Genomic DNA, 21589 nt, shown 5'->3' on the forward strand with positions numbered 1-21589 from the left:
AAAGTATATTCACACCAGTTCGTGTCTTTATTCATGAACTTTGGATAGTAATGTCCACCACATTCCACCATCATTTCTAACCCCATACCCTTGGGAAATCTTTTAAGATCCTTTGTTTCTCCATGATTTTTTAAGAGAATTTTCTTTTCCAAAGTTATTGTCTCCAAGCAGTAAATTACTAGTAAGATATATGAAGTATTTTATGTTCTTTAAAAATTACCCTTATAAACTTAATTTTGCCAGGACAAATTCAATAAAATGGCTGAGTTCACCTCAGTACTTTAACAAATGGAACCCCAAATCAACAGCCCCAAGAATTGCTGCCAGAGGACATTCTAATTAAGCAATTCTGAGGGCTTTCAAAAATACAGAATAGTACATTTGATTTATATGTTTATTTAACTTTGTAGAAGCCCTAATAATAATAATGTGGTCAGAGATCAAATAATGTGCCCCAAAACATAGTTACATACAGTGAAAAAATAAAAAGCTTGGTTATCTGCCAACAAGTATGATTAGACCCATCCTACGTTCATTTTTTAAGGGTTGCACTCTCCATTACCTATGGGATTCATTCCTCTTTTCGTTTCCACGATACTAAGCTTCAGAAACCAGAGAGCATCATTTCCACTTGGGAGCACATAACACAGGGCTCACCCCAGCAGGCTGCTCACTCAGTACTGCCTCTCAGAGAGTCCCCATTTCCAGAGTATCAACTATGGCATGGGGATAGGGGACAAGCAAGCAAACCCAAAGGAGAGGTTACTCCACACGGTGGCTTTAGGAAGGCCCTGGATGGAGGTTTACAGATGGATAGTGATTCAAATGTTTTGGGTAATTATTACTTTCACTGATATACTTTCTTGCACAGCTTAAATTGATGCCAAATTCCATCCTCACTGGAAAGCCACCATTTGTTTCTTATTGAAGCTGTAACAAAAGTGATATTTCAACAATGAAATTTGTTGTTCTCATTTTATCTACCTTTACGCAGAAATTCCAATATTTTAACTATACTTATGGTTATGTCCCCATCATAATGCAACTTGGAAAGTTGGAATAAATATACAATTTTAAAAAGTTCATTGAGGGTAGAAACCAAATGATCAAAATGGCCTTGTGGCTCAGTGGTAGAGCGCTTGCCTAGCATGTGTGAGCACTGGGTTCGATCCTCAGCACCACATAAAAATAAAGATATGTGTGTCCACCTACAACTAAAAAAAATGGCCTTGAAATAAATCCATGTGGATTTTTTTTTGTTTTGAGAGAGAGAGAGAGAGAGAGAGGGAATTTTTAAAATATTTACTTTTTAGTTTTCGGCGGACACAACATCTTTGTATGTGGTGCTGAGGATCCAACTGGGCTGCACGCATGCCAGGAGAGCATGCTACCGCTTGAGCCACATCCCCAGCCCTCCATGTGGATTTTTGAAGATATACAAGTTCAACAATAAATGCAATGACTGGCAAAAAAAAAAAAAAAAAAAAAAAAAAGAAGAAAGAAAGACAAAAAAAAAAAAAAAGAAAGAAAAAGTCATAGAAAGCTATTTCACAAATTACATGGATAACACAATTCATTTTCCTAAGCCCATTTGGAATAGAATGTATTTTTTCCAATGGCTTTCAAAAAATTCTATCAAAAGTTCCAAAATAAAGTGTTGGTTTCTTCACATTATTATTTACCAGCAAAAAATTTCTTTACATTATGAAAAGTTTTAAGAAAACTATAAATGGCTTTCAACCACTCTTTGAGAGAATTTTTAGCTTTACATTAGCCCCTTTAAGTGTGCCAGAGATTTATAATCTCTCAAGATAACAATAATCAAACTGAGTCCATTTCAGGAGGAGGAGTAGGGGGAAAGGTGACTAATTTGATTTCTGACCTCAAATCCTAGTTTTTATCTAGAGTTTTATGTCAGACCATATCCCTAAAACCCAAACAGCCTTGATTTTTATTATTGCTTTTTTCTTTTATTTGGGCAACAGTGACTACTATGAGACTCTTGGGGGTGGGGAAGAGCAGGTTGTTTTCAATGCATGAATTAAAAACGTGATTATTTGAAAGTAAAGGAAAATGAAACAAAACCAGTACCCCAGAAACATATCACTCAAAACAACCATGCATTTCTTTTCCCCCTTAGTGAGTGTACTGTGAGTTGGAAAGAGTGCAGAAATCTCAGATTGACGACCTCATTATATGGCAAGAACTAGAACAGGTTTCTTAGATTACAAGAAAGAGAATTAGAATAAAGACAGTCTGCCTGTTCTCAGGACAGCCCTGGCTGCCAGGAGCATAACTGGGCTCCTCTTTTCACCAGTGGTCTTTTCCATCGCCCTTTGATCCTGCATCTCAGGTAATAAGCAGAACTTTTTGGTTAAAAAAAAGGAGGAGGGGGTAGGGAATGAAGAGGGGGAAATCTGGGTGCTGAAAAGGACTGATTTTCCTAGTTGTGGTTCTCTGCTAAGTCATGCCTCTGTGCTGAAACCAGCAGCACGATCCTCCCAGGTCCTTCCTTCCCACACAGAGTACAGAGGCGGACTGGCATGTATTTTGTACACACATCGATACATGTTTAGATGAAGACACAGGGATTGTGAAAGCAGCAGGAGCAGCAGCTTGAGGAAAATGCTGCAGTGTCCTCCCAGGCTACCCTTGTCTTCCTCAAAGTACATTTCTATTGTTTTCACCAAAAGTCTCCAGAAAAGCCAACCTAAAACACTTACAGGGTTTCAGTAAGAAGCACTTTTTATTTAGTGTTCTCTTTGATAAGCAAATCCAAGTTTGTTAACCTGCGTTTAAAAAAAAAAAAAAGTGGACCCATAAAAACAACAACAAAAAAAGATCTTTCTTGAAAACCAGGAAGATTTAATGATAGTGGTAGCTGGCTGTTAAGTATTGTGGGAAGATGGGGCATACTCACAGAGATCTACAATGCACATTGCTGGGTACTACTGGGAGGAAAAGTCACACATATCTACTCCTGGTGAGTTAAAAAAAAATTAAAAGAAGATTGCAAGGTGACCCTGTGATAAAGGGCAAGTACATTTTCTTTCTTAGATTGCAATTATCTGGGGCAATGTTTAACCGGATATGTTCCTATACCAGGTAAAGGATTTTCAGTCAGAAATGCTGTTACTTTTCTGCATGCCTAGCTCTTGTGTTCTCTCTCTCTCTCTCTCTCTCTCTCTCTCTCACACACACACACACACACATACACACACACACACACACACACACACACACACACACACACACACACAGTTACCCGCCTCTTACATATGCTTATTTATATATGCTTTTGTGATGTTAAATCATCCAAGTGCCAGTGATCACCTACCTTCCCAGTTCTTCTCATCACACAATGCCGTCAGGTCCAACTGGGGCACTTCTGAGACAAAGCTTTCTGGCTGGTCATCAGCATCTTGATTCCTCTGCTGTTTGGTATCAGGTATGCTGGGATGCTCCTGGATCTTCATTGTGGTGCTCTGCAAAAACAGCACAATGTCCCCAATAGCTACCGTTCAGCAAAACCCAAAAACGTTTGCAGTAATTCCACTCCTGGATGAGACCTCCCAAGCCACAGCTGCTAATGCATGCAGCATGGAAATGACAATCATAGCTTGATGCCCCCTGGATACTAGCTGGCCACTCTCATGCAAAAAGCAGCTGTCCATCTGCGCTCGCTCCTTTAACTTTTCTTAGTGAGAGAAACAAGATGATTTTCCACGGGCAGCTCGTCCTGATAACTGCAGGCAGCTGACACTCTGGATGATTGCTGATTGGGGCCAGGAATGAGGGAAAGGAGTTTGTGTTTCCTTAAAGGAGCATGGCTCTCCAGACTGTAAACAACAACAGCAAGCCACCGCTGTTGCTAAGGCTAAGGTGGGAGTAGCAACACTCGGTACCTTCTGCACACAGACTTCTTTGCCCCTTAGTAAATAGTCCTGCAAGGGCAGGAGAGAGGCTGGGGACATGAACACTCCCCTGCCGCCCACAGGCATAGCTCAATTAAGTGGGGCTAGCTGTATATTCCCAGATTTCCTGTGGCTGTTTTCTCATAGTATGGGGAGGAGAGACTATGTATGCAGGAGCTTGGTATTAAAGCATTATTGCACCATTCAAACAGCACAGGGGGTTGGCATCTTAGCTCAGCTAGCAGTAAGGAATACGAACTTTGGAAATGAGCCAAAATTACACAGGGAGCATAATTTTCTTTTTTTTTAAGTAAAATGCCAAGAGCTGGCAAGTCGGTGATGCATAATTTATATCTTACAAATATGGATCTGTCACTTGCTTTCCTGCTATTCATCTATTTTGAATACTAAAAACTCGGTTACAGTTGGTTTTGTTCATTGGCAGCACCTACACCAGGCAAGGACCCATCTGAGAGAAGGGAAAACCCTCCCGCAAAGGTTGATATTCAAGATCAGTGGTTTTGTGTTTTTAAAAAAGTAGCACTGAAGCTAATTCTGTTTCATTGAGATTCTCTTTCTATCTTGCTCTTCTGGCATAGTATAAACCAAGTCATTGTCACCATTCCTGCTCTCATAAAATTATAAACAAATATGTTAAGAGTAGTATTTACTCACAGATGTATTTTTCAAGTAGCACAGATCTGCATAAACTATTTTCTTTGAGAGTAAATGGAAATTTATTTCGGCAAATACACTATCACTAGTTGAAAAAACTAAGAACATCTGGAAGTCATAAGTGAATTCATTAATGTAGGAGAAATGTTCCTACGCTTAAAATAAAGCACTATTTAAGACTTGCAGCTACTTTTAATAGCGATCCAACCCACTTTGAAATCATCGGGGGAATAGTCAGCGCTTTTACTATGATGTTTCCATCAAATGATGCATAAAGACGGGTATTCGCTTCACATTTTGGGATGAAATGAAACATCATCAACAAGGTCACGATGAGCTACTAAAATAGACAGAAATGCAAAATAAATCTGGAACTGTTACTTAACATGCTCTTTGCCTATTGAACCAAACAAAACAAAACACAGAATGCTTATGTCACAAAAATTATTTGTCTCTTGAGCTGAATCCTAAGTGGACCAGGGTTCAATGCTTGTATCTGGTGCTCAGATTTTTAAAAGTTAAGAGTTCGTCACTGCTGGGAGCGGTGGCGCATGCCTGTAATTCCAGCAGCTTGGGAGGCTGAGACAGGAGAATTGAGAGTTCAAAGCCAGCCTCGCAACTGTGAGGCACTAAGCATCTCAGTGAGACCCTGTCTCTAAATAAACTACAAAATAGGGTTGGGGATGTGGCTCAGTGGTCGAGTGGCTCCGAGTTCAATCCCTGGTACCAAAAAAAGAAAAAAAAAGTCAGTCACCAGCTGTGTTTGTGTGGGTGTGGGTGTGTGCATGCGCTCACTCATGCACACCCACACACAAAATATACATTCAGTAAAGAAATATCAACCAAGATTTGTAAGGTTTATTATATTCAGAGATATCAAAAAAAAGGGGAAAAGGACAAAACCCACAATTTTATTTTTAAATATGGTGTTTTCTGCACATGGAAGAAATACATCATATATTTAAATTGTCAAGCCATGGGAAGGACACCAGTATTGCTCACAGGTACACCTGGATTTGTAGCAAGGTTCTTTTTTTTTTTTTTTTTTTTTTTTTTTTGGTACTAGGGATTGAACCCAGGGGCACCTAATCACTGAGCCACATCCCCAGCCTTTTCATTTTTATTTTGAAACAGGGTCTGGCTAAGTTGCTGAGGCTGGTCTTGAACTTGCGATCCTCCTGTGTCAGGCCCCCCCCCCCCCCAGTCACTGGAATTACAGTGCACCACGGCGCCCCACTGTGGCAAGGTTCTATTAGTTGGGTTCTTGGGTGGGGTTGCGCCCCTGCACCGAGCCTCCATTTCCTAGTCTTTCCAATGGCATTAATGATAGTAATCTTGCAAATTCTTGTAAAAATTTAAGAGGAAGTAAGCAAGGTCTGGAGCACAAGATATACAAATGGAAGCCCTCCTTCTTTCTGTCATCATGTGGCACCATATGAAGATAAAAACTGCTAGCGAGGGGGTGGGGAAAGCACCTCCGACTGGAGGGGAAATGTGGTACAACAAAGGATGCAACAAAATTCTAAATGCATCACGAAAAATATCCGTGAGCAGAGCCACTGGTATTCTGCCAGGAATCAGCAGCAGCAATTTTGCTTAGAGGCAGAGAGGTGTGGTGGGCAGGCCTGTGGTGGAGCGTGCGTCATACAGAAGAAAGGAGCGCTTTACACTTATGTGGAAATACACACACAACTTGCCCTGTCCTGCTGGGCTCTGATCCGCCCCTAAGGTTGCTCTTTCACTTGCCTGAAGCTCTTAGAAGCCCAAGTCTCAGTTTCTGGCCTTCCTAGTCACTGAACCCAAGATGGTGTCCTAGACACCATGCCGCAGCAGGTGGTTTCATGTACACATGGGGCAGGGATGCTACCCGCTGGCTCTCATGGAGAAGCTATGCATGCTCTGCAGCAGTGTCCCAGTGTCAACATCTCTCCCTTCAAAATGTGGCCTCCCTGTGGCACCTTGCCAGAGGGCCCGCACTAAGAGCACCTATGGTAAGGACGGCAAATACTATCTGTTTCTCTAACTGGATCATTAAGGTCAACCTGTCCACAGAAGTCTCAAATACCAAAAATATTTTTGGTCTAAACTTTTTCTTGTGTTTACATGTCTAATATCTTCAGTTAAATCAGAGGAAAAACAACGTTTCACAATTTTCAACTCAGAGATCCTTAGGTGCCACACACCAAACCCTTGGCAAACACGCTATCCCATATGAAAATTCACAAAATGTCTGTGTCTGGAGATACATTGAGTATCTGACTCTGAGAGGAGACAATACGATAGGTAGGAAAGATTGGGTTTTGGAGGCAGAGACCTGGATTTAAACACTAGCTAGTGAAGCTTGACTAGCTTTGAGGCCTTCAGTGGGACAACCTCTTTGAATGTTAGCTTTTTCTTTAATACGAGAACAACCTTTCATAAGGTGGTTGTGAAGATTAGATGGAAAGTCTGTATAGACAGAGGGTCCATAGTAACTCTAAAAGAAAAGCTATTTTCATTTCTACTCCCCTTCCCTTCCCCTTTCACTCATTCATTGGCAAGTGCTTACTGAATACATACTGTGTCCTAGCCACCAGAATTTGAGAATGAACCAGTCACAGGATTTTGTGAGAAAGAGAGTTTGAATGTACAAGTGCTGGTGTCACACGTCATAAAAGTAAAACATGGTGTGCTGGAAAGCTGACCCCCAGTGCTCACCCTTACCTAGGGCCACAGGTGAACTTCACATTCAGGTCAAGGAGACATTAACTTTGAGTCTAACAGTCTAATCTTTGCCAAGACTTGTCCCTTTCTAGTTGGGCCTGACTTTTACGATCCCCAGACTTGACTGATCTTGCCATTTTCCTGGCTTGAAATAGTTCATGATTTATTGTTCCATTCCTTCTCCCTCCCTGCACAGGACAGTGATAAGTGACCTCAAAGTTTACCAGAGCCAGAATCGGCAACACCGAGAACATGCTGGACAATGCAGTTTGCACAGGAAAAAAAAAATAATAACCACAGTTATTAACTGAAGAACCACAGAGAACCATAAACATTTATTGTTTGGCCTGACAATAAAGGAAAATGGACATAATAAATTTCCAAAATTCATGTGAACTGCAAAGTGTCAATAGCCTTTGGTGACTATGGATGGGGGATATTTCAGAAATCTGCCTTCTCAGGGCAAATAAAAGCTTACACTTGAGATCTTGTGATGACTAATTTAATTCTGGCTGAACTGGAAAGTCTCCATTTCTCCCGTTCTCTCTCCCCTTTCTCCTTTTCTTTTTTTTTTAAGCAGGATAAGAAAAATGGAAATAGTCTTTTGTTTATGATGAATGTCTCGTTTGTTATCAAGGGCATGCTTCTAAGCTCTCTTAAGCAGTGGGCTTAGAAAGCACAAAGAATGTAAAAATACCTTGAAGGAATTTAACACTTCGTTGACCTTATAATTCTGACATAAAGTGATCTCTCTCAGATAATGTAATATCCTCCCATATCGCTAATCATTCTTACTTGTTTTGCTTCCTTGACAAAGAGACTCATTGTAAGGTTATTAGTGAATATTCGGGATTTTATATGAAGCATATAATACTTTCGAAATAAAAAATAACATCAGAAGAAATTGAAGCACCAGGTCAAGTGTGCTTCCACTGTAAGCAGAGCTCTCTCTGTATTTTCAGTGATATCTTCTAGAATCTAGACAAGGCTCTTGATGCTTAAAGCTGTGAAAGGGGTTCAAAAACAAAAGAACAAATACTCTAGACTCCACATGCCCAGAGAACAGTGTGCTGAGCTCTTTCTTGTGTTACCTCATTCCATATGGCCCATATGACATTTGATTAAACATCAGCCTTTCTAAAACCTATCTGAAGAAGCCATACTTTCATTTGGGGGCATTTTTGAAAAGATTCTAAATTTTTTTCACTACAGGGTGTCACTAAACAAATTTCGATCCAAATCGCCACATAAGAAGTAGAAATGTTTTAAGAAAGTTCTCCTGGAACTCTGTTCAATACCTACCTTGTTTACTTAATATGTTCTTACATCTACTCCCAGACACCCACTTCCAGATACATCCCCAGCCCTGTTCTTAACAATTCTTTTTAGAAGGGGGAAAGTCCCCAAAGGTATGTTCCTTATATTGGAAAAATTAAAGTCATATATATAGATAGGTGGGCGACGCTCAATATACCCATCTGAGATCTCAACAGATCTTTTGTTTTGGGATAGATTACTTACATAATTAAAAGAAATGAAAAAGACAAGTAATAAGTGGTTAAGTGTACATTCAATTTCAACATATGCCTTCAGATATACTGGATGGCTGCAAATTGATTATTTAAAAAAAAATAAAGTCACGTCACCCTCGTGCCTGCCTTTGAGAAGCAGACCCTCAATGGGTCTGGCGGCTGCCTGTCCTCATTCTAAATATTGGTTAAAAAAAAAAAAAGAAATCAAAATCCCCCTTTCCCTCAATACCTTGCCATCTTAGATGAATCTGAGAGTTTACAAGAAGAATTTTAAAGGACCATATTAATGAGAACAAGACCCATCTTAAGGGAAAATGAAACTGGAAAAATCATCATACCCATTCATAGTAGGCATGTAAATTCTGGTATCTCAATCTGATGCCGTAGGAGACTTGAAGCAAAATAAATGCTGGTTAAGCAGAATTCTAGGAAGGGGAATCAAAGTCTAGACCTAGTTTTCATCTCTGAAATTGAGGGATTACTGCTGTTTTACCAGAAAACCAGATACTCTTTGGGTGGTCTAATACATTTTAGGAAGTGCTACGTCTACACACTGACACAAGGGGAGAGCTTTAAAAATGGGAAACAATTCTTCTCACAGTCTTTCAAGAATAATAAGAAAATATGTTTCAGTGAAAGAAACACATGCCTTCATGATGGAAATAATTCCAATCTTGTGGGGTGATGTGTCTTTTTTTGCTCCTCTGGTGCAGAGCTAATGGGAAGGTGACATGGAGAGTTGAGTCTAGATTTTTAACTCACCACCTCATTTTATTTCCTAACTGAAACTGTCTTAATGACAAAGATTATTAATAGTGACTGCTTACGGAGTGCCAACTGTCAGCTGGGCACTGATTGGCAGCTGCACATGGGTGACACATGTAAGAATAGCACCTGGCACATGGAAGAAGGATTTGAGATTCTTTCCCCATGATTCATCCACTGCCATGGAGCTGTCCACAGAAAGACAGTGGCAGACCAAGTCAAGCACAAATGCAGTTTGGGTGCCACTTGGAATCTATGAGTTCGTGTCATGAAGTTCACTCATCAGGGTGTGCACTATTCGCTTTATTTCATAAAAATTAACAAACACAAAAGGGAGGAACTGGGAAGACCTCTACAGAAGGCTGGAAAGCAACTTATTAAAAAAATGAAGTTCAATGGCATGATGAGTGGGTCATAACTGTGAGCAGAGACACATGTCAGGCAAAAGCTAAAACAGGGGCAGGGGAATCTATCCTGAGGAAAGAAGCTCTTTAAAAAGGTTCCTGGAGATAAGGAGAGCATGTCAGCTTACTGGGTGGGTCCCAAGGAAGGAAACATAACTGAGTTGGAAATCAGAGATGAAAGAACTGGCTCAGAAGCTGGGAAGTCAATGAGAGGAAGCATCCCCTTCCAAAACTGCTAGAGTAATAAAGAAGTGTCCAAGAGAGGGATTGAATAGAGAAACTAAAAGGAGTTTACAGCATTAACACGTATGTCACGGAGGCACTCATTAATCTCTAGCAATTCTATGTCCAATTTTATGTAAGTGTGCAATTTTCTAAGAAGGGATCCGTTGCTTTCATATTCTTTTTTGTTTGTTTCTTTTTCTTTTTCTTTTCTTTTGCCAGTGCTGGGGAATCAAACCCCCGGGACTTGTGAATGTAAGACAAACACTCTTAACACTGAGCTACACCCCCCAACCTCAGCTTTCAGATCTTCAATTTGCTAGACTGTAAAACTCCATGGAGGCAAGGAATGTTAACAGTCATTAAATCCCAATTCCTACTGTACACAGTAGGATCTGTACATAGTAGAATTTAATATAGGTTGATGAATAAATCTATCAGTAATTAGGTCAGTGCCCAACAAAGATTGAGAATCTTTTGCTTAGAGCGACAGTTCTCTGTATAATTAATAAATCAACTGGTAGAATTTAAGAAGAAGGTGAGAAAGGCTTTAATTTTTGCCTGAAACAAACCCGCTAATATTGAAGCAGAGTAGGAAATATTTAGAAGTAGTAGATTAATATGTACATGAATTAAAAATGAGGCTCAGCACACTCAATGAAGGCTGGAGCTGGGAACAAGAGAAACTAAAGGTGATGGCTGAGACACTATGGGGAGCCCACAAAGCAAATGAAACTCTAATACAGATGATGTAAGGGAGTTAGAGATTTGCTTCTCCGTTGTTTACTTATACTGAGACATAAAACTCTAAAGAAGGTTTAGATTAAGTCATTCACACTGAATTTATATTAAACTGATAATTGAGGAGATAATCCCTGTGACAGATGCATTAAAACTCACTCTATGTATTTTAATCACTTAAAAATGCATCAAATCATAGGAGAATCAAACCAGTACCTTTGATTTTTCATTTCATAGAAAATGTAAAGAGAAGTGCCCATGCTGTTAAAATTTATCTTCGCAGCAGATAAAATCACTTTAAAAGCACATTTCTCTTAAGAATCTTTAAACCTTGGTATTCACTTTTTTTTGTATTCAAACAGAGTGCTGTCCTTACCTCACTGTCCCTTGTTGACAGGTTTATAACGTTTCACATGCACACTCAGCCCTTCAAACAGCCCTTCACAGTCGTTTGTTAGGGACTCACCTCAAAATGCTCCGTGTGTCCATCCCCTCTTTCATTTTCTTTGCTATAAACAACAGCAACAACAAAATATCACAAAATGTCCATTTGTTTTATGACAATGCCTTTCATCTATTCGTATTATGACTTCATTTATTTTAAAATGGGCTGAGTAGCTCTAAACCAAAATTTTTTAAAAAATATTTATTTTTTTAGTTGTGTTGGACCCAATACCTTTATTTATTTGTTTTTATGTGGTGCTGAGGATCGAACCCAGGGCCTCACATGCACTAGGTGAGTGCTCTACCACTGAGCCACAACCCCAGCCCCTAAACCAAATTTTTTTAAAATTCAAAAACAAAACATACAGAAAAAACCCCTAGAAGCACAAACAAACATTATCTGTTCTTAGTAGCACTATGGTAGATTTTCTATTCTAAGTATTTTCCTTGCTATGAAATATCCTCAGTCAACATAGTCCTTTAATTCCATTCTTCTTAGTTCTTATAACACACATTGAATTAAACAAATAAAAAAGATTTTTTTTTTCATGCTCCTGAAAACAATGTGAAGAGAAAATTCTGAAGTTACCTTTCATCGGACATCGGTTCAATATCATCAGGTCCAGGCTTCTCATGTGACCGAGTGGAACTGAGACTTTCCACGTTCTGCAACAGAACAATTATTGGTTGCCCAATAGGCAAAGCGTAAGAAATATGCAACAGCAGACTGTCCTTTTTTTAAATTAGAAAAATCAAATAATATGTGGATATAAACTAATTATAGTTCTCACATTTTTATCTTCATTAAAACTAGTAAAATTAGGACACTTTATTATATTCTGCTTGTATAAAGTTGAATATTATGTTTTATTGTTCTTTAACAAAGGTATCTGACAGCATCATGGAAATGGTCACTGTGCCCTATAATGTCTTTTATAGGTATTATGCATCTTTTATAAAAACTCAACAGCAAAACTCATATTGTCAGAGAATTGGGATGGTTAAGACTAGAATCAAAAAAGATAATCTCAAATCTAATTTAAAAATTGATGTAAATTCACTGCTTATTTAACATTCTTAAAGGATAAACTGCCGATATGATTTGGGGGTAGAATGTAACTTATTCCTAAGGTGTAAAACATCCATAAAAACAAATGGAGTTAAGAACTTTTCTTTCTACAATATTTAATATTATTCTTTATATTAGCTAAGGTTGACAAAATACAACTAGAAAATTTACTTTGAATAATATATATTTCAGGTTGACCAAATGAGTTTATGCTTATCAGAATCAGAGACATATTTATCAAGTTTTTTTTTTTTTGACTGCCTCTGTGAACACAGGCCAATGCTTTCTAAAAATAATTCAGGTGACCGAATGCAGAAAAAGTCATTGCCATGAAGGATTAAATGTGCTCTTGTTTGCTTATTTGCAAATTTAGTAGATTAAAAAATATAGCTGTCTTGGAAATTCGGACCTGAATTTCATTGAACTCAGAGATTCACATCTGCATCAAAGGGATTTAGGCATAACCCACTTATCTCGTGACATCCAGATAAATAAAGAGCAATCGTGGAAGCATCATGTGTTCACCTACTTATTAATAACCTACCATCATGAAAAGCCCTTTAAGAATAAATCTGGTTAAGGTTCACAAGGATCCCATGAAATTGGCATATATAAAAATCTCCATCAAATAAACATATAATCAGAGTAGAAAATTAATCTTTGGCATGGTAGGTGAGCAAATTATTTTCTGTTTACTTTGGTTTGGCCAGTTTGTCTGGAATTCTGCTTGACACCTGGGCTCCATCAAAGAACAGAAGGGAGATGGCATAACAGAATAATTATGATAGGAGCTCTGGGGCCGGAATGCCTGGCTCAGAATTCTACCTCCATCAACTGTCAACTGTCTTTCTCTACTTGAGCCTCAATTTCCTTATCTGGAAAATGGAGATGACAACACTGCTTAACAAGAGGCTGCCAGGAGGATTAAGTAAAATAATACATGTAAAGCACTAGAATAATGCCTGGCACACTGAATGAGTATTAGCTGTTATCATTATTTCCAAAGCTCTGAAACCTGCATGGAAAACATTTCACTATTTGTCCACAGTTAAGACAGTGTCCCAGACACTGGAAAGATAGTGTTTGCGTCTGCCATTAGAATACTCAGCCTCATAATTTATATTGTTAGATAATTTTAGAATGGATCTGAGAAATAAAAAAATAAATATGGCAACTTTGGATTATATTTATATCTTTAATGTTGGAGTTAGAAAAGCCCTCTCTAAAAGGGCTCCCATTAAATCAAAGCAAAATAGCTCTTATTACCTGAATGTGACCTTACTGATAAAGAGGGATGTGTCTATGACAAAGAACTTTTGTTCTCATTGGTAATCTTCAATAGATTATCAAAATCTTTAGTGAAAGATCTAGTGCGGCAGTATTAGGTTTTCCTGAGGCTCTGAAACAGAAATTCCTAGGGAAAGCATGGTCCTCTTCCTTCTTCTTATTTCAAAAGTGTTGATGAAGTAATACATTTAAAGTGATATGTAAATGAGTATTTCAGAAGAAATCAACATTTTCATATTAAAACTAAGAAATATTCAGAAAAGAGAGATCAGAGAATAAGCCATAAATAGTTTATAGATATTTATAGATATTTCAGTTAGATGATGTTAGAAGATTGATTTTCTCTTCCTAAACAGAAAAAAATATATATAATTGATATAGATTTTTGAAAACTCTAGAAAAAAGTTATGTTACATAAAAGAAAGCTTTGCAAAAGTACTGATTTACAGGGTTACCACAAGGGGTTACCACAAGTGTTAACTTCAATTCCCTCCTGTCCTCTTTTAGTGTTTGTTCCATAGTTTTTTTGTTTGTTTGTTTGGTACCAGGTATTGAACTCAGGAGTGCTTACCCCCTGAGCCACATCCCCAGCCCTTTTGTGGATTTTTTCACTTAGAGACAGGGTCTTGCTGAGTTGCTTAGGGCCCATGTTTAAGAGCTCTCCAAGAAGCTGGGTGTGGTGGTGCACGCCTGTAATCCCAGCAGCTAGGGAGGCTGAAGCAGGAGGATGACAAGTTCAAAGCCAACCTCAGCAATTTAGTGAGGGCCCTAAGCAACCCAGTGAGGCCCTGCCTTTAAATTAAGGGGGGAAAAAAAAAAGTCTGGGGATGTAGCTCAGTGGTTAAGGACTCCTGGATTCAATCCCTGATACCAAAACAACCAACCAAACAAACAAACAAAAAGAGCTCTTCTAGGATATGAGTTTTTACTGGAGTCATTCACAAATGATGACTTTCAGTACTGTTCAGCAGTTCTCTCTAACGCTTTCCCACAATTTCTGTTGTCATGTTATTTTTCCACACATTGGAGACTGTTGAATATTCATAGTCTGGTTCAGGGACCCAGCATGCCAGCACACAGTGTTCCTCTGCTAAGGTTGCTGGGTTGCACCTATACCTTTGGAAATGGGGGACATCTGAAGAATGTTCAAAGTACTCCAGTTTTAGCCAAACAAAACTTGACAAGCGTAGTAAGGATCTATGAGGACATTAACAAAAGTATTTATTTTCGTAAGCACAAAATGTTTGGTAAATTCTAATTTTCACCCTTTGACTAGGATTTAGGGAGGAAAGATGAAGGTAAAGAAAAGGATCAGTAATTCCTTACTTCATTGAGATGAAGGAAAGGGAAAAAGGTCACACAGAGGTCAAAATAAGGCTGAAACTCAGATCACCTCTGCTGGGAGTTATGTCACTAGACTTTCATGTACGCTGCAGCTGCTAACAGTACTTACCCTAGGAAAAATATTCACATCAGGCCTTTTGAAGGTTTTGAATGGTTTATGTCCCAAACCCATCTCTAGGTGTAGTAAAAGACTAGACCACTAATGTATGCATTTATTAAAGGTTAAAGTCATAAAATTCTTATAAAAATGATTTATTGCATTAACTTTTAATTACTTTTCCAAATTTTGACTCCTTTAACAGGTAATAGGAACTCTTTTTAATATAGTAAAGAACAGACTGTGACATTAAGCATAATTTAATGAACTTGCTTCTTGAAATTTTTTAACCAGATAAAGCCTAGTTTATAATCCATAACGTTCTGACTCATATTAGTCCTACCAGTGACTTTCAAAACACAGATTCACTAGCACATAGTATATTGGATAAATTTGGGGTGTAAGAAGGAGTTCAATTTAAAAAAAAAAACTGCTCTCCTTAATTATAAATACAACCTTCAAATTTAAAAAAAAGCAACTGCTTTGAAATACAGCTAGCTTCAGACTGTGGAATTTATTTGTAAATTTCTTTTTTCCCTCCTCTCTGTGTTAGCATTGAGAGCTAGACTCAAAACCGGTTTGACGACTGACTGAAGCACTTGAAAACACTTGGAACAAAAACAAATTTGTCTTCTAAAATTGTAAAATGCTGACAAGGTCTTTGTAGAGGACACACGCACACACACATACACACACACACACACACACACAAATGCCCCCTTTCCATAGACAAACAGGTCAAACTGAAGGCTGCAGTGAGGCTGGTAGTCAAAACAGGTTCTTCGTCTAACCTTGAGCTCCAAGAGAAGGACAGTGTTTGATACAGTCTTGTTAACAAAGGATCAACGGCAGCACTGCATCCCTTTTCTTACTCTTTTGTACATCTTATGTTTTATTGCCTAGAACTGGAAAAGCTAATTCATATTCAAAAGAACAGAACTGCTGGTATCATAAAGGAGGCCCCAGGAAGAGCTTGCCAGCTGTCCCCCCACTCACTCTAATTCTACTTTCCTTCCACTGTCATAGGCAGCCATGTGCTCAGCAACAACACACTACCTCGCCACACCTGGGGTTAGACAGGACTTCTCTCCAATAAGATATGAGAAAATGACATATGTGGCTTCTAGGCCTGGCGAACAAAATGCCCCCACCAGGGACATTTCTTGATACTCATTCCTCCTATGAGCTGGGAAAAGATGTGAAAACCACCAGAGTGTTCTAAAAACTTCTTGCTGGAGATGGCAGGGATGCATTTGGCCTGGGTCTCTGAAATACTTTTAAGCACACTCTCTCAGACCCTGCCCTGAACTCCTGCTGCAGATGATCCCTTGGGAAAGAATTCATTGTGTTTGAGACAGTGAGTTTGGGGCTTTGTGTGAGACAAATTACTGTAAACAATACAGCAACCATTCGTTCACTCATGTTTTCCAACTTTCCTGTGGGGTAGGATGGTACATGGAGAACCAGACTCCAACTACAGAACCAGACTCCATTGTTGATATTTCTTTCATTTTTATTATAGGTTCCATCTGACTAGCAACATGACACATCAATTGACAAAACACAGAGATCAAAGAGCACAGCATATTCTTCATTATCTGATAGTATGCAAAGGAAGGGAAATCTAGATGTGTTCATAAACATGGTGAGGATGACTTAGAGTTAGAAGAGCATTCACTTTCCTTAGATGAAAGGCAGGCTGTGGTTGGAATATAAGATGGTACTGGGGACTGGGGATGTAGCTCAGTGGTGGAACACTTGCCTTGCACTTGTGAGGCACTGGATTTGATCCTCAGCACCACATTAAAAAACAAATAAATAAAGGTACTGTGTCTATCTATAGCTAATTTTTTTTAATTTGAAAAAAAAAAAGAAGATGGCACTGGAGAGGAACAGTACAAGTGTTTCATATGATGCCCCCCTTGATTCCACCCTCCCCTCTCCCCCTTTTTTTTCAGTACTGGTGATTGAACCTAGGGCTTTGTGCATTCTGGGCAAATGCTCTATCACTGAGCTATGCCAGCTTGTGAGAAGGCCTTTAGATCAAAGTGGTTTATGGTCAAACCACTCCACCATCCATTAGACCCCATCCTCTACTGCTTACTCAAGAACACTGCTCCTGCAATGTGTCCCCCTCTCTTGCATTACCATTTCCCACTTTCTATTGGATGACATCGTGCAAACATCTGCAACATCACTGACTGTTAAAAATCCTCCCTTAATATTCTCCTAGTTGATGCCTCATTTTTTCCACCTCCGTAGAGCAAAACCTATTCAAAGACTTTCCAGACTTGTAGTATCCAATTCATTTCCTCCTATTCCTGGCCCATCTAGCCAGTCTTTTATTCTCCCCCTTCTCACAGAAAGACTCCCCTCAGGGTAGTTGCAGGTTAGCCACATATATGTGAAATGGTCACTCACTCTTCTAAGTTTCTCTTGACTCAAATCTCAAAAGGTTGCGCCCATGTTGTGCTGGAAATTGCTAGCTGCTGCTTCTTAGTCTTCTGATAGTACCTTATTATCTGCCTACTCTGTATATGTTGGGAGGTCTCAGGGCTCCATCTTGGACCAATTTTTTTTTTACGCTCCATACTCAAACCCTAGGTTTCAGCACATCCAGTCTCAAGGCTTTAAATGCCAATGGTATGCCAAAACCTTCCAAACATAGTTATTTCATCTTTTCCTGAACTCCAGATTAATAAATCTAACTGCCTATTTAACTTCTCAAGCTAACAAATGCCTCATGCTTAACATATCTAAATGGAATTTCTGATACCCTCCACTACTCTTCCTGTAGTTTTCTCCTTCTTAGTAATGGCAACTCCATTCTTTTAGCTACTCCAAAAGTCTCCAAGTTGTCCTGTTCTCCCTGCTTTCTTTGTACCCCACATCCAATCCATTAGAAAATCCTTCTACTTCAAAATATATCCACAGTCTGATCAGTTCTTACCACCTTCATTACTATCACCTGGTCTAAATCAATATCACCTCTTGAATAGGTTATGTCAATTATTTTACTTCAATCCTTGTCCACCTCTTACCACCTCTGTGCTCTTCTTAATAGCTGTCAGAGGGATCCTTTCGTATGGTAAGTTGGAAAATGACTTCCTTCCCTTTCTCAATCCTTTAGTGGGTCCTCACCCTATTTAAAGTCAAGTCTGAAAAATGACCATATAAGCCTCAATTATCCAGGACTCCTGATATATCTCTGACCTCATAACCAATAATGCTCTTCTCTCAACTCTGGGTAAGCCTGTGATCCCCTCTGCCAGGATATGCTTTCTCCAGATAACCTGATGCCTCATTCCCTCATCTCTTTCAGGTCCCCGCACAAGTGGCATGCTCAGTGCAGCTGGACCTGATGGTCTGTGCAATATCAATCCTTAACCTCCTACCACTTCTGCTCCTCTTTGCTTTATTCTCTCCACAGTCAGCATGTTTTGCATCTGACATACATTACTTGCTTCTTATCTGTCTCATCCAATAAGAATGTAAATTCCAGGGAGGACGAGCATGTGTCTGTTTTGACCACCAACCACTGTGCCCTTAGCACCTACAACGGAGCTTGTCATATGGTCCTTATGTAACTGAAGGAATTAATTATTATAATTGTTCTGCAACAAATAAGGTGGTCTGGAGAGCAGAGAGTGAAGGTGTGGAGCTATATGGGGTGGCTGCTTTGAATTTCTAGGTCAGTTATAAAAGAACATGGGCTATGTAATGTCAAGATAAAAGGAAAAGGGAGTATCACATTCTTAAAAACATAATCAACTATATTTGACAAATAGTTAGAAAGAAGAATTGGCAGTAAGAAAAAAGAAAAGACTTAGAAAAATGACTAAGGAGATGATGATGTGGTTGAATGAGGTAAGATCCTGAGTGAAAAAGAGATCAAAGACAAAAAGACAATGAGTTTGGTTTTTAAAGTCAACATATTGACTTTAAAGTGCTATCTGGAGTGAACTGCAGAAAGAATCAATCAAATGGTGATTTGGGAGACATTTGTAGAGAGTTGACATCTGGAACTAAAGAATTGAAGAAGCTCTCAAAGTTCTAACAAAGAGATATGAGGCAAAATTGTGGATGACATTAACATCCAAGCATATTTTATGGAAGATTAGCTAGTAAAGGATACAGTAGAGAAGAACATCATCACTGTGGTGAGACAGGGAGAGGTCAAGGCCACAGAGGCCAAGAGGAAAAGTTCTGAGAAAAATGGACAAAGCAGCAAATGCCACAAGGACTTGAGAAGGTCAAGGACGACACAGATGTCATTGCACAGGGGTTCTAAGAGCCAGTAGTGAGGCAGCAGCTTTTGCAGATAAGTGGGACAGAAACTGAATTACATGGGTTGATAAGCTAGCATGAAAACAACTGAAACTAAATGGGTAGAGTGTTCAAAATATTGGATAGCAGTGTGAAGAAAAGAGGATATCACAGCAGAGGGAGGAAAAAGAAGCTAAAGTATTCACTGTGTCCACTTTCACTTATTATTGAATATAGTTTGTTGCACTTAAATCTCACACAAAAAAAGATATTAATATCTCCCTTTTACAGGTGAAGTAACAGAGGCTAAATAACATGCTTACTTGCCATAGCTCGCAAGTGATAAAGCTGAAACTGAAATTTAGGTATAACTGCAACACTTATTCTCTTTCCCTTAATCTTGCCTGGGATTTTAGACACTGAGTGGACATTTTTAATAAATAAGAGAGCCTCTACATTTTGATTTTTTAATATATTAAATGTTGTGTTTATTACAGAATTAGGATAATCACATAAGATATATTTGAGAGACAGAGAGAAGAGTGACAATTATGTGTATTACCGCTACCACCATAATGCAATTATGCAATCACTTAGGTATATATTTTCTTTCAGTCTTTTTCCCCTAAGAATGAATCCTTCATATATATATATATACACACAAATACAAACACACACACACACAAATGTATGTGTGTAGATATAATACACATACACACACATATATAGTATTGTACACATACATGCATATACTTATGTGCACACATTGTACATATTGCTTCATAGCCCACTTTCAAAACTGAGGGACAGTACAGTGGAATCCCCATTTATGTGTGACCTAGTTGTCTCATCCGCCACAGTTCATTTTCCTTATATTTAGAATGGAAATAATAGTAACAATAACTCGGGGCTGGGGATGTGGCTCAAGCGGTAGCGCGCTCGCCTGGCATGTGTGCGGCCCGGGTTCGATCCTCAGCACCACATACAAACAAAGATGTTGTGTCCACCGAGAACTTAAAAAAAATAAATAAATATTAAAAAAAATTCTCTCTCTCTCTCCTCTCTCACTCTCTCTTTAAAAAAAAAAAAAATAGTAACAATAACTCCCTAGAGATCACTGGGAGCATAAAAGTGATAAAGCATTTCAAACACAATTTGTCAAATACTTTCCATTTTATTACTCTTCATAACTATAATTTTTAATCATTGTGTAATATTTTGCTGAATTAAACATTTAAATATTACTTAAGTTGCTTCCAATTCTCCTTGATTACATACAGTCTTGTAGAAACAGACTAATACACACAGTCTTTTCCATGTTTAGGATTATGTCCCAGGATTATTGAACATAATACATGACTGAGGTATGGCTCTCCAATCACTGTTAAACTGGGCCCTTGAGGGAAAGATTTTGGATATAAAGACACCCTTTACTAGACCAACAGAAATGAGTCAATGAAAAATATGTGCATGTGTGAGAATGTGTGTGTGTTGCTTGTGTGCACGGTGGGGGAGGTGGGGAGATGGATATAGAGAACAATTTCCAAAGTTGCTTTTCGGCTAGTAGAGGTTAAACTTGAAATTTGGGGAAACAAATTGTGATTTGAGCAGGTGAGAAAATAAAAATGGACAGAGACCTAGAGAAATTTTGAAGCAAGGCCAGAGAAGTTGCTGGAACATGAGTTGGCTGTCTTAGCTTCTCAAAGCAAAGCGGGGAATGAGGTCTTCTGAGACAGACTGCAGGGGACAGGTGGAGCTAGAGGATGGGAGAGGGAAAGGCTGGATGGTGGCAATAATGGAGGTAGAGCAGAGCTTCCGGATGGACGCTCTGACTTGAGCTCACTACCCCTGGTCTCAGAGCTCTGAATTATCTGCAGTCTCTTGGCCTCAGCTGGTATCACATCCTTGAAAGGTGAAAGGATGGTGGGGGCGGGGGTGGGGTGGGGATCTGCTCAGATGGCTCCCCCTGTGCGGGCACCAAATCTGTAGGCTGCCTATTGTGGTCTACATCACCTCCTCTTTGTCTGTACTGAGATAACTGTAGAGACAGGCTGTCACTGTCACTGTGAAGTCAGGGCTGTCACTGTGATGTCATAACTGTCACTGCAATGCCCAGACTGTCACTA

The 21589-nt window shown here is 39.1% G+C and overlaps 1 protein-coding gene across 3 annotated transcripts in view; it reads right to left on the minus strand.

Moving 5' to 3' along the window:
* Fam13a (family with sequence similarity 13 member A) overlaps positions 1 to 21589 on the minus strand; it is a 347725-nt gene that overhangs the window by 26789 nt on the left and 299347 nt on the right. For all 3 annotated transcript variants that reach the window (XM_026405192.2, XM_026405191.2, XM_026405190.2), the window contains 3 exons: positions 11990 to 12066; positions 11423 to 11465; positions 3338 to 3485 (listed from right to left, as the gene is read on the minus strand). In XM_026405192.2, coding sequence (XP_026260977.2) covers positions 3338 to 3485; positions 11423 to 11465; positions 11990 to 12066 — 268 coding nt within the window. The remainder of the gene's footprint in view (positions 1 to 3337; positions 3486 to 11422; positions 11466 to 11989; positions 12067 to 21589) is intronic.

The sequence above is a fragment of the Urocitellus parryii genome, chromosome 10 (genome assembly GCF_045843805.1).
Source record: "Urocitellus parryii isolate mUroPar1 chromosome 10, mUroPar1.hap1, whole genome shotgun sequence".
Classification (NCBI taxonomy): domain Eukaryota; kingdom Metazoa; phylum Chordata; class Mammalia; order Rodentia; family Sciuridae; genus Urocitellus; species Urocitellus parryii.